The sequence below is a fragment of the Diadema antillarum genome, unplaced genomic scaffold, assembly GCF_040938485.1.
Source record: "Diadema antillarum isolate AM-2024a unplaced genomic scaffold, OU_Dant_1.0 seq00000830_RagTag, whole genome shotgun sequence".
Lineage (NCBI taxonomy): Eukaryota > Metazoa > Echinodermata > Echinoidea > Diadematoida > Diadematidae > Diadema > Diadema antillarum.
Genome location: NW_027271706.1, coordinates 364,719 through 378,162, shown reverse-complemented (window position 1 = coordinate 378,162; position 13,444 = coordinate 364,719). Strand labels below are relative to the sequence as shown.

At 38.1% G+C, this 13,444-nt stretch overlaps 1 protein-coding gene across 3 annotated transcripts in view; it reads right to left on the bottom strand.

Annotated features, from left to right (window-relative positions):
* Positions 1-13,444, bottom strand: part of LOC139740059 (speract receptor-like) — a 527,367-nt gene that overhangs the window by 271,776 nt on the left and 242,147 nt on the right. For all 3 annotated transcript variants that reach the window (XM_071650652.1, XM_071650650.1, XM_071650653.1), the window contains one exon: positions 1,051-1,226. In XM_071650652.1, the coding sequence (XP_071506753.1) occupies positions 1,051-1,226 (176 nt within the window). The remainder of the gene's footprint in view (positions 1-1,050; positions 1,227-13,444) is intronic.

Genomic DNA, 13,444 nt, shown 5'->3' with positions numbered 1-13,444 from the left:
CTCTCACGAGGTAAGAGCCTCTCCATCGTTGTAATCACAGGGGAAACATTTCCTGTTTGATGATACCCGTTCTGATTATTTGCAAGTAAAGGGGCAATACGCTGCACACGCAGCGAACAGTCCTGATTGATCTGAATGATCGTACATGTTCGGTTCTGCGTGTGCGAGCTGCCGGAGGCGGAGGCTGGAATGGAACCTGGCTGCAGCTGCACCGGACCCGCTGTGCATTTGTCAGTGGGCAGAAAAATCTATGAAACTCTGAAGGGACATAGCAAAAATAATCATGTCAACGAAATTTGAGTCGAAATTCACAAATGATTCTCAAATAATTGTGAAATCAGGTGTGAGTTTCTTCAATTTGTGTCCCTCTACAAATTAAATTTGATAAGATCGCAACTGCTGATCTGTAAATTAACAAACATGTCGGAAAAAAGGAACCAGTGGGACTCAAACCTGTCATGTACTGCTTTCCGGGCAGCGACACTAACACCAGGCGGTCCCTGGTTGCCAGCAGTGACACGATGAACATGGAACAAATTAATACCCAAGCTCCGAAAATCAGACATTGTTATGTTAAGTAGTCCAAAGCGGACAAGGCATATTAAATGAAAGAAAGATATTATTCAGAGGGGTGAAGATTCAGGTGTGAGTTTCTTCAATTTGTAGATGACAGGTTCGAGTCCCCTGTTTCCTTTTTTTCCGACATGTACGTTAATTTACAGATCAACAGTTGCGATCTTAACAAATTTAATTTGTAGGAGACAAATTGAAGAAACTCACACCTGAACCTTCACCCCTCTGATTAATATCTTTCTTTCATTTAATTGTGAATTATCTGTGAATTCATCGAAAATTCACAAAAAATTCTCAAATAATATTCAAAAAATAGACAATTTATTCACACTGACTTGTGAATATATTGACAAATAGTGATTGGCAAATTTTTCACAAAGAAACGAGCGACAGTGAAGAACCGTACCTTATCGGTCTGGCCTCTTAATCACTTTGCTTTTGCGCTCATGTAATGTTAACGGCCGTTACACAACTCACCTTGTGTGGAGCGGTGAAATTTCCATAGTTAAATTCAAACGGGGGCTGCCTCAGATTGTCGAAGACTGCAACTTTAAAAGCTTCATAGCTCGGGTCGGTGGCCGGTGACAGATAGAGCGCGAGCATCGACCGGTAATACATGATGACTTCGGGTGATGGTTCCCGCCAGTAGGGTTCTGCCGTAAGTTCAAGTTGCAATGAAGTGATAGACTATTTTTACATCAGTTTCTTTTTTGTTTTGTTTTTAAAAAGCCTTCAAATACTTTTCATGAGTTCAATATTTTAGGAAAACAGAAACGCCCAAGTTACTGAAACGTGTATGTGGATTTGCCCCAATATGTCCCAAAATATAGACGATGTCTATAAAATTACACTTTAATGCGGAGGCACTGTCTCAAAGTGGATAAAAATCTTGACTCTCAATCGGAGGTCCCGCGTTCGAATGCCACCAAGTGCCTACGTCCTTTAACAAGACGTCTTTACCAACCAACCTCTCGACTCAGATGTATACATGGGTACCTAGCAACCTAGCATTCACATATTACACACAATCCCCTCTTTCAGCCACCATGACACCCAAACCCTGCCAGACAAGCACCATCGCACTCAGATCAACCTTCCCAGTATATCACATGATTCCTCCTCATCCCACCTCATACACCCACAACAAAACCCAAGCAGGTGACCAAACTATAAAGTATAGTTATAATATGCTTGTTTATTTCTGTTTGCCATTTTCCCTTATATATGTCCATTATATAAAATGATATACTAGGTGTTTCAAAAAACATTTCCCACCTTTGATCATTAATAGTTCAAAAACTATTCATTCGATAAAACTGACATTGATATGAGTAATAGCTGAATAGTGTACAATTTTGTTGAAGGTAATTTGAATGTAAAAGCATAAATCAGTTTTATTTAATCTAAGATTGATTTTGAAGTAAGGTTTCAGATTTTGGTCAAATTGTAACCCTCTGTACAAAAATTGAACTTTGCACAGGAACCAAAGATGTGCATGAGAGTGTGTCCTGACAATGGCCCTGAACAATGGACATGCCTGAACCACCTGTTGACTAGGCGTCAGTCTCGCGCTCCCAGGCACATGAATGCTTAATCAATCATTCATATGGATTGCCCTGGGCACTGCTACTCTGAATTCATGCACGGTAAAGGGTAAAATGCATGCACATGGAAAAAGTAAGCACATGTTTACATGTGCTTGCAAACACCACATTTCATTCCAGCTGGCAATCATTTTCAATTTTTTGTTCATATAACATGAAATTGGGGATATAAATAAGCATGAATGATTTAAAGTTCTTCATTTTAATACAACTGTCTACTAATAGTCTGACAAATTTGTCGCTTTTTCGATAAAAAGAGATCATTTTTGGTAAAGAGTTCAGCAACATTTTTCATTGGGGCGATTTGTTTCACAGTAGATCTAGCTAAGGCTCCATATGTGACCGTGCACCACAAAACAAACTAAAAGTCGCCAGACATGAATGTTTAGTTAAGACCATATTCTGAAAAAGCAGACTGTAAGCTTTAAAATGATGTATAACTCAAATCAAATGGACTCTCCTAACCTATCTGAATATTGGAAAGAAAGCACAAACTCAGGAAAAGTGTGAACTGAGAAAAGAGGCCCTGAAGTACAGTGTCTATTCAAGTGCTTAATCTTTACCAAACCGTGCCGGCTGAATGGGATGAGAGATGAATGGGACAAAAAACAGGAAGTAAACCACCAGAGTAACAACAATGAAGGGATTATCTGATTACACTGAAATTAAGCATGCCTCATTAACACATTCTGTCCATAATCAATGTCAACGTTCAAAGCAGTATAACTATCCTTTCAAAAGTTATTAGAGTTGAAAGTGAAGAGTGTGTACAAAGTTTTTCAGAAATGAAAAAGGGACTCTAAAGACACACCTAATCACACTATTAAACCAAAAATATTCGAGATAAACAGCTAAAAAAAAACACTTTCCCGCCTGTTTTATGATACCAAATTTTAGCATAATGTAAAAGAAGACCTGCTCTTTCAGAACATATGAAAAAGTCAAGATCGGCTAGGTTGACCCATTTCACTTATTTTCAGTCCTCACGCAAAATCAGTGTGTGCGACTTTATGTTCGTTTTGTGGTGCACGGTCACATATACACAAGTGTATACTCTAATTGATTTTCTTTGCTTCCTGTCACCATGTTTACGACAGAACAGAAGGTATTCATTGTAATTTCGTTTTTCAGAAGTAGGGAGAGCACTGTCGCGACTCAACGACAGTATCGACAGGCGTTTGACTTTACACAGATACTGCCAGAGGCTGAATAAAGACTAGTTGTGATAGTGGAATTTCTCATGAATAAATAATGAAGCATTCAAACCCTGGCCATTGTTCAGGACCATTGTCAGGGTGTTAACCACACACTCCCATACACACCCATTGACCCCTGTGCAAAGTGAAAGTTTTGTACAGAGGATTGAAAATAGAGCAAAATCTGGAACCTAACTGTGAAATTAATCATGGATTTCATGAAACTGATTTATGCTTTCGTATTTAAACCACCTCCAACAAAATTGTACAACTATTCAGCTATCACTCATATAAATGACAGTGTTATCTGATATACAGTTTTTGAAATATTAAGAATCAAAAGTGGGAAATGCTTTTTGAAACACCTAGTACAATGTACAGTATATGAACATGTCTCAGTATGCCCATTATATTCATGTTTATTTACAATAACTATATATCCGCTGTGTTATGTCTTGCAATTGACAAATATACTACCAAATATGTCCTGAAGCCTCTAGCCTTTTGGCAAGGCCTCGTGGTTGAAAAAGAGACCAACTGCGAGAGAACGGGTGAGCGCGAGACCGAGCGGCGCAGCCGCGAGGCCTTGTGAAACCTGACATGAATTTCTTATCTTGAGTGCTGTTTCTCGCCGATTCTGCTACCAAAAAGGTAGCGGCCAGTCAGCGACCGCATTGCTCTCTACGCCGTCGCATCTAATGAATACGCATAAGCATGCATGTCTGCGGCTCGCTCATATAATCTGTATCCAGCCTGCGTTGCCTGCCTGCGGTAGCTGCCTGCATTGCCAGCGTTGACACGTCCTCATTAGCATACCAACTGTGATCTGACTCATGAATATATGAATGATTTATACTCGCCTTTGTCGGGAGGCGGTAGGGAAAAAAAAAAAACGCCCAGGTTTCAAAAGGCCTCGTGGCTGCGCCACTCGGTCTCGCGTTCACCCGTTTCTCGCAGTGCTCAGTGTGGCGAGTTAGTCTCAATCTTCAGCCACGAGGCCTTGTCAAAAGGCTATGAAGCCTCTAGCTCATGCTGAAATCACACTCAATTCATCATGTTCATTACTCCATATGGTTTATGCTCAAGAATTCTATTCCATGTTTGTATGAACAGACAATAAAGCTGAGGAAGAGTTAAGGTGGAAAGCTCTTACTACCCAGCTGGCATCGTGCAACATCTATAGTCTTCTTTGTCACAATTATATCATCCTTTCTAGATGACAAAAGCGTTTGTAAAATATCAGCATCATACCACTATATATATATATATGTATAAACATGTTGCGAATTCACGTATTGGCTCCAATTTAACGAAGAATAAACCGGTAATGCAATATTTCGCCAATATAGAGTTTATTGAGCAACTCAAATTTTCGGTGGCTTCCATCCACCTTCTTCAGGAGTCTCGACGCGGAATGTCAATGTCAAAACATAAATTGAACATTAAGAGCGCGCACTCATATATACAGAATTGGTTGCTATGAGAGTGCGTACCCTTTACAATGATGTTGCCATGTAGACGCAATGTAGTCAAGGCACCCCACGCATAAGGAGGAGGACATTGACAAGCTTATTACGTAACAATGGTGTTCAATTACTTTGTATTAACACAAGTTATGATATCGACATACTATGTACTCATCAACGTACCAGGTTACAAAAATAAGTTAAAGAGCGCTCCAGCAATTAAATTGTTTCATGTTGTGATATCGACACATGTAATCATAAGTTACAAAAATAGGTTGAATAGCGCTCAAACAATTAAATGACTCAGAATACAATAATCATCGGTAGGAAGAAGTCGATATAATAATTCCTCTTAAGAAACATTTCAGTGTCTCACTGAAATCTAAACAGATTTGAACATACAAGACAGTGTGAAATTGATTGTATCATACAAATGAGAATTAGGATGACAGTGTGAATCCATCTATAGAAAATAATACAAAGTAAGAGTAAATTGATTATTAAGATGGAGACATGAAATCATAATATTCGCTTTAATTCATCATAATCTCAGACATGTCAGACAGAATAATCCACTAATTTCTCTAAACACCAGTGATAGTGAAACAGTTATCAATTAAATATCTTATAATCCTCGACATGACATATTCTTCTCTTTAACGGAAGAATGAGTAACCATTTAAAATGGATAAATCCCTGTTCAACCCTTCACCTTGAAAGCTCTTACTCTTTACGATTACTCGTAACTCGGCGAGTTTTCTTTCCTCTGCTGATGTGTAACCTCCTCCGAAAATGCACACTCTGACACATCAGGTTACACATCAGCAGAGGAAAGAAAACTCGCCGAGTTACGAGTAATCGTAAAGAGTAAGAGCTTTCAAGGTGAAGGGTTGAACAGGGATTTATCCATTTTAAACGGTTACTCATTCTTCCGTTAAAGAGAAGAATATGTCATGTCGAGGATTATAAGATATTTAATTGATAACTGTTTCACTATCACTGGTGTTTAGAGAAATTAGTGGGTTATTCTGTCTGACATGTCTGAGATTATTATGAATTAAAGCGAATATTATGATTTCATGTCTCCATCTTAATAATCAATTTACTCTTACTTTGTATTATTTTCTATAGATGGATTCACACTGTCATCCTAATTCTCATTTGTATGATACAATCAATTTCACACTGTCTTGTATGTTCAAATCTGTTTAGATTTCAGTGAGACACTGAAATGTTTCTTAACAGGAATTATTATATCGACTTCTTCCTACCGATGATTATTGTATTCTGAGTCATTTAATTGTTTGAGCGCTATTCAACCTATTTTTGTAACTTATGATTACATGTGTCGATATCACAGCATGAAACAATTTAATTGCTGGAGCGCTCTTTAACTTATTTTTGTAACCTATGGTACGTTGATGAGTACATAGTATGTCGATATCATAACTTGTGTTAATACAAAGTAATTGAACACCATTGTTACGTAATAAGCTTGTCAATGTCCTCCTCCTTATGCGTGGGGTGCCTTGACTACATTGCGTCTACATGGCAACATCATTGTAAAGGGTACGCACTCTCATAGCAACCAATTCTGTGTATATGAGTGCCCGCTCTTAATGTTCAATTTATGTTTTGACATTGACATTCCGCGTCGAGACTCCTGAAGAAGGTGTATGTATATGTATATGTATATATATATATATATATATATATATATATTTCCTCGGAACAGGCGGACTCCACGTTATCTAAACTGTTTTTTGTTTTGTTGTTGATCGGTAAATATAATGACTTAAAAGTAAATTTTAAATTTGTAATGATGTATGTATTTACTGTATTGTGAGTATAAATCATGCTTGTATAATTGTGCGTATATTGAAACTTGTATTCATTTATATGTGTATATGAACATGAATATATATGTATGTATGTATGTAGATATTCCTTTGTGTATATTCCTTTGTGCCCATATGCCAACAAAAAGAATTTCCTAAATGGACAATAAATGAATCTAAATCTGAATATATATATACGCGTATACACACTAGGTCTTTAAAAATTCCCACATTTTATCCTTAATAGTCCTAAAACTATGTATCAGATAATACTGACATTGATATGACCAATAGCTGAATAGTGTACATTTTTTTTTGGAGGTAGTTTAGAAATGAAAGCATAAATCAGTTTCATTAAATTCCAGATTAATTTTTAAGTTAGGGTTCAGATTTTGCTCTATTTTCAACCCTCTGTACAAAACTTTATCTGTGCACAGGGGTGTATGGGTAACACCCAGACAATGGTTCTAGACAGATTATAAAAATAATGATAATACTAACAAGAATAATGTTGATAACAATATACTTTCATTTCATTTCATTTCATTTCATTTTATTTACTTCAGGACGGCATTTACAATTTTAAATTCAGCCAAAAGGGCTATTCTGCTCATGTCCGCGCATCATATTCAACAATGTAAACTATGTAGAAATAATACCACTCATCCCTTTGGTCCATGTTAATTCAAATTCAAATTCAAATTCAAATTTTATTTCATTTTTTTCAACAGAATGTACCAAAAAATATGTGAATTTTGACATCCGTGTCGCTGAAAATATACACAGCAACCCAAGGATAACAGCATGTTCATGTTTATAATATGACCAGTACAAAAAAGAGACAAACAATTCATAAATTTTAAAAGTGCCAAACACAGTGAAAAAGTCACAAGGCGTATCAAGAGGTCTACATTACCCGATCCACGGTACCCCCCACCAAAAATAGATGAATAAAAAATAAAGATAACCCCAATAGAAGAAATAAGTGTTCTGCAGCTTTTATGTAAAAGGCTGTATAGAAATGATAATTTTATTGACCGCCTACAATAATTTCTATTGGATGTTCTAGGGAAAATCATTGTATATTATTGTTTATCGTTAACCAGGAGAAGAGCTGAGGGAGAGAGAGAGAGAGAGGGCTCTTAAGCTGTGAGCAATCTCATGCATATCAAACACCATGGTAAGATTTAACTCCCTATCATTAAGTCATTAGTTTGCTCGCATTTTGGATAATAAAGGAAATTTCTTCATCTATATTTCGTCTTAGGAGGGAATGATACTTCTAAATGTCGTAATGAGGTCCGAAGTACTTCTTTTACCCTGTATGCCTCGATAAAAAGGAGAAAATGAAAGGAAGGCAGATATCTCTCCATCGAGGGTCACGTAAAAATACGCGCGCTATCGATCGCTTTGCTTCCTAAAATGGCGCCGGAACCTGCCCATGAGCGTACTACGCAAAATCGAGAGAGTAGACCCTCTATACTCTGAGGTATACACTTTCCATGCGAATCGCACATGAAAGATGTTACTTGGAGGGTTTTTTTTTTTTGGCAAATCAAAGCAGTTTTAGTGTGATATGTTCCGATTTCTACAGTACGTTTGGGAAATCAAAGCCTTCGAAAGGGACCACAATACCAGTTTCATAAAATCATTTGATGTTAAACTAGGAACAAGGAAGAAAATTTCATACGTGTTCTGGCTTACTTTTTTTAGCAATTGACAGTGCAACCCGACGAGCGCGGCCGGGTTCGTTATCAGTTGCGCGCCGTGGTATGGGGACGCTTACACACAGCTGATAGCACCAACACTACGTTCACAGCCAGGTTCACAGCAGCACCTGAATTGAAGTGTGCTGTGTTTTTGGAAGGCAGGTGAGAGTCTTGCGCAAGAGTAACGTCCTTTTTTTTCCGGATTAATTCATAACAGCGGTAAGCCAAACATTATTCAGGAATAGATTAGGCCAATATCTTCCACTAGAGCTGATTCAGTAAGGCTGAAATGCTCTTTTCAGGGCGATTTTAGCAGAAAATTTACTGATCGCGCCGTAATATGTAGTAGATCATAGAATCGTAGTGCTCAAGTGATACGAGAGGATTTGTCTCTACTATCCTGGGCTGGCCATGTTTTTTTACAATTCCAACGTTAGATTAGAAGCCCAACGAGAAGTGACTCGTAATAACCATGATAGTGGTACTGCACGCGGGAACTGCTGATGTGAATCCGAGCGTTTTCCACTTTTCTACGGTGCGCCTATTTTTCGGAAGGAACTTATCTTTTTGCTACTAATATACATGTATGTGTACATACTAGTATATATATATATATATATATATATATATATATACATATATATATATATATACCGGGTGTCCCTCCCCCTCAAAAAAAAAAAAAAAAAAAAAAAAACCGGAACGGTGGATTTTCAGTACCTTCCGTTCTAAAAGTGATTTTTTTTGACATCATTAGAAAGAGCATCTTCCGCAGAAGACAATGATACCAAAATCATTAAATTTGGTTGAGAATTCTGTAAATGCAGTCATTTTCAAATTTCGCTGGATTTTTGCGACGTATGAGCGAAGAATTTGGGTGCAACACGCGTTCCATACGGTGTATTGTGTAAGCCCGTTGATCCATATAAACAAAAGATACATCTTTCACATTGCTCATCAGATGTTTGTGACGCCAGATAGATACCCCTACTATTCGTGTGAAAAGTCGATGCAAAAATTGAAGTCGGTAAAAAGTGTCGGATCCCCCCCCCCCCCCCCATCACCTTTTGGGGACTTCCTCCACCATAATGCTGGCGGCGGACAGGAAAAAACTGTTTGTGTGTGTGTGTGTGTGTGTGTGTATGAGTGTGTGTCTCTGTGTGTGTCTCTCTGTGTGTGTGTGTGGGTGTGTGTGTTTGCGTGTGTGTGTAGGTGTGTGTGTTTGTGTGTGCATGTGTGTAGTGTGTGTGTGTTAGTGTGTGTGTGCGTGTGTGTGTGCGCGTGTGTGTGTGTGTGCGGTGCGTTCAATGCCCCAGTACGAGTAGGCCCTATTCGACACGCTTTGTGTAAACTTGTGACTGCAACACCGTTATTGTACCCGGGACTCCCGTGCATTGTGTTTGCATGGGAAGGCCACTGATTATGTAAAATAAAAGAGCACACGTTCTCAATGATGTCACGTCTAAACGATGCTACGTACGCCGAAGTGCACCAAAATCGGATTTCGCCAACCAAGTTTGAATTTGAATATTCTATGCAAGTTTATCAAAAGGTAACAAAAATAAGATTGTGAACATTTAGTTCAAATTCGTAATAATGATATCTTTTGAGGTCATGCAATTTGCCGGAAAAGCCATATTCTTTAAGGATAGTTGCCTAAATCACATGGCTAAAAATTATTGATAGAATAAAAAGTTACTTTGAATATAAAAAATAAACCTGAAATTATCTCATTGATTAATGTAACCTTTTTGACTTTAGCACTAAATTTTAGGCAATCACTCTTGTCATAATGTAAGCTTTCCGCTCGTATTCAGGTTATCTGTTACTGTTTGCGACTTTTAAAGATATAGGCCTAACCATATTTTTTTGATGATGTTTTCTCCGTTTTAAAGTAAAATTGTCAGCGCATCGTCAGCTGTTCATTGTTATACCTGCTATGCCTAAAGCGAGGAGACAAAAGAAACAATTGAGCGAACCGGAACTCTCTGCAGCGAAGTCTGTTTGTATGAGGAAAACGGCTTTGCACGTTTTCAGGGGTTTCATTCTGGCCTGCGCCCAGTGTGAAAGCTGCATCTTTTGTTGACATGGATCAACGGGCTTACACGATACACCGTATGGAACGCGTGTCGCACCCAAATTATTCGCTCATACGTCGCAAAAATCCAGCGAAATTTGAAAATAATTGCATTTACAGAAACAAGCGTAAAATAAAAAATAACTGAACCAAATTCAATGATTTTGGTATTACTGTCTTCTGCGAAAGATGCTCTTTCTAATGATGTCAAAAAATATCACTTTTAGAACGCAAGGTACTGAAAATCCACAATCCGGCTTTTTTTTGGAACACCCGGTATATATATACAGTGTATATATAAACACTAAACAAAAAATAAGTTCCCCCTAAAACCAGTGGCGTATCTAGGGAAAACGGCGCCCGGGGCAAGCGCGAAAATTGCGCCCCTAATTTCTGAAAAAGACTAGTGTTCAACCCCAACCCCATCCCGGTAGGGACTTTAAGCAAAGTCCACATGATATGCTTTTCAAGCCCTTGAAGGGGGTCTTTTGAGGGTGATTTAAATGAAATGAATTTTGATAAATTTTGGCGAGCGCAGCGAGCGAGCCGAAAATTTGTGTATTTCAGCTGACAAAACATGGAATTCTTGTCATTTTTTGCTTATCAAATCTTACAATTCTAATCAAGATAGTGACTGTCTTATAGATAACGATTTATCTATACCAACAAACTGAGTACTTTAAAAAAATATTCTAAATCAGGGGGGCATTTCATGAAGCATTTTGTCCGACAACTTGTCGGACAAAATTTGCTTTCAGCCAATCAGAAGCAAGGATTTCAGTAGCTTTTAACAGTTTGTCAGACGAAATATCCGACAAATTGCTTCATGAAATGCCCCCCCCCATGTACGCACGAGTGAGCCGAAATTTGTATATTTCCGCGTTATCATCACGTTTTGTTCTTATCTCCTTTTTGTTTTGATAAATTTTGGCGAGCGACACGAGCGAGCGCAGCGAGCGAGCCGAAAATTTTTGTATTTCAGCTTACAAAACATGGAACTCTTGTCATTTTGTGCTTATCATATCTTACAATTCTAATCAAGATACAATGTATAGTGACGGCCTTATAGATAACGATTTTTACCAACAAACTGAAGACTTGAAAAAATACTCTAAATTAGTACGAGCGAGTGAGCCGAAATTTGTATATTTCCGCGTCATCATCACGTTTTGTTCTTATCTCCTTTTTGTTTTGATAAATTTTGGCGAGCGAGCGCAGCGAGCGATCCGAAAATTTTTGTATTTCAGCTTACAAAACATGGAACTCTTGTCATTTTTTGCTTATCAAATCTTACAATTCTAATCAAGATATAGTGACGGCCTTATAGATAACGATTTTTACCAACAAACTGAGTTCTTGAAGAAATACTCTAAATTAGTACGAGCGAGTGAGCCGAAATTTGTATATTTCCACGTCATCATTACGTTCTATTCTTATCTTGTTTGATTTTTTTGGCCCCCCCGTATGTTCGAAACCGTTGGCGCCTTCTTTTGATCCAATTGGCGATCGCTTCAGAACGAAATAAATTGCAGCCGCTGCTCCGTGAAACATTTTGCCTGCTAAATATAGAATGACATGTGTGAACACAATAGACATTGTCATTTTGTCCGCGTCATCACATTTTGTTCTTACCTTCTTCTTCTATATACAATTTAGAGAGCGAGCGCAGCGAGCGAGCCGAAAATTGTTGTACAATATTTCAGCTTACATAACATGGAATTCTCGTGTGAACACAATAAACATTGTCATTTTGTCCGAGTCATTGTTATGTTTTGTTTTTAGCTTTTTTGACTTGGTTTTCTGCCCCCCCCCCACCATTCTCCCCCCCTTTCCGGTGAGTTTCTTCTTCTTCTTCTTCTTCTCCTTTTCTTTTTTCTTCGTTTTGTTTTTTGCGCCCCCAAGAAGTGGCGCCCGGGGCACGTGCCCCCCTTGCCCCCCCCCCTAGATACGCCACTGCCTAAAACAAATCGCTGCAATTCCTGAATCAGAAAGCTTTGAGGAAATCTGAACACAGGGTCATCTAGCTGTACTTCCAAGCTACATTTCATGTGGAATTCAGTGAATATCGTGGGGTCACGCTTAAGTGAGCATGCCCAAAAGACAAAATGGTCACTTTTTGAAGTCCACAAGCCCTATTTCGTAACTTAGATTCAATGATATCAGAACAAATTTTCATTTTCCAACGTAAGAAGGCATGCAACGTACAATTTATGTGCTTCCTGTCAAACTACATGACTTGTGGCAAAAATTTCCCGGTTGAGTGACCACGGGGTAAAAATTGCCGAAATGAGAGTTAGGACATATTTCCCATGGTACATTTATTCCAATAGATGGGATTTATGTTTTGGAAAGCTAAAAACGATTTTTGCACACAATATGTGTCAATTCACGGTTGAATGAGCACATTATAAAACGAACAAAAAATCATATTGATATTATGCTCTAAGTAGTGCTTTGATTTTGTGCACTCGAATCAAGGTGTCACGCTTCAATGAGCACGTGGGGCTGGACAACCCTTTTACCCTATGAATGGATTAAATTCAGGTCCTGTGTAGTGTAGATTTCAAAATTATTTGTGGGGAATTAGTCATTTCATTTTGATAAACATTCCGCTGTGTTATCCTTCGGTGAGCACAAGGAATGTGCCTATTATAAGATTTTGTAAGGATTTGAAACTCACACTAGGAACGGTTTTGGTGGTAAATTCTTGCTTTTTGGTGATCTCAATTCATGGAGGCCTATCCAGTAACTCACTGTAGCACAATAATAAGTGCTAAATTTCAGCATCAGTTTTCACCATTATCAAAAATATGTTCTTACAGTACATGTATAGGGAAGGAGATGTTTGATATAACATCGACCCTTTAATTTTACTTTACAATTCAATTTAAAAGGAATTTCAAGCAGTGCATGCACATTTGATATTTAGTAATCAGATTTCCTTGCTTCATTCAGTGATTTCTTTTTATTCTATACCTTGT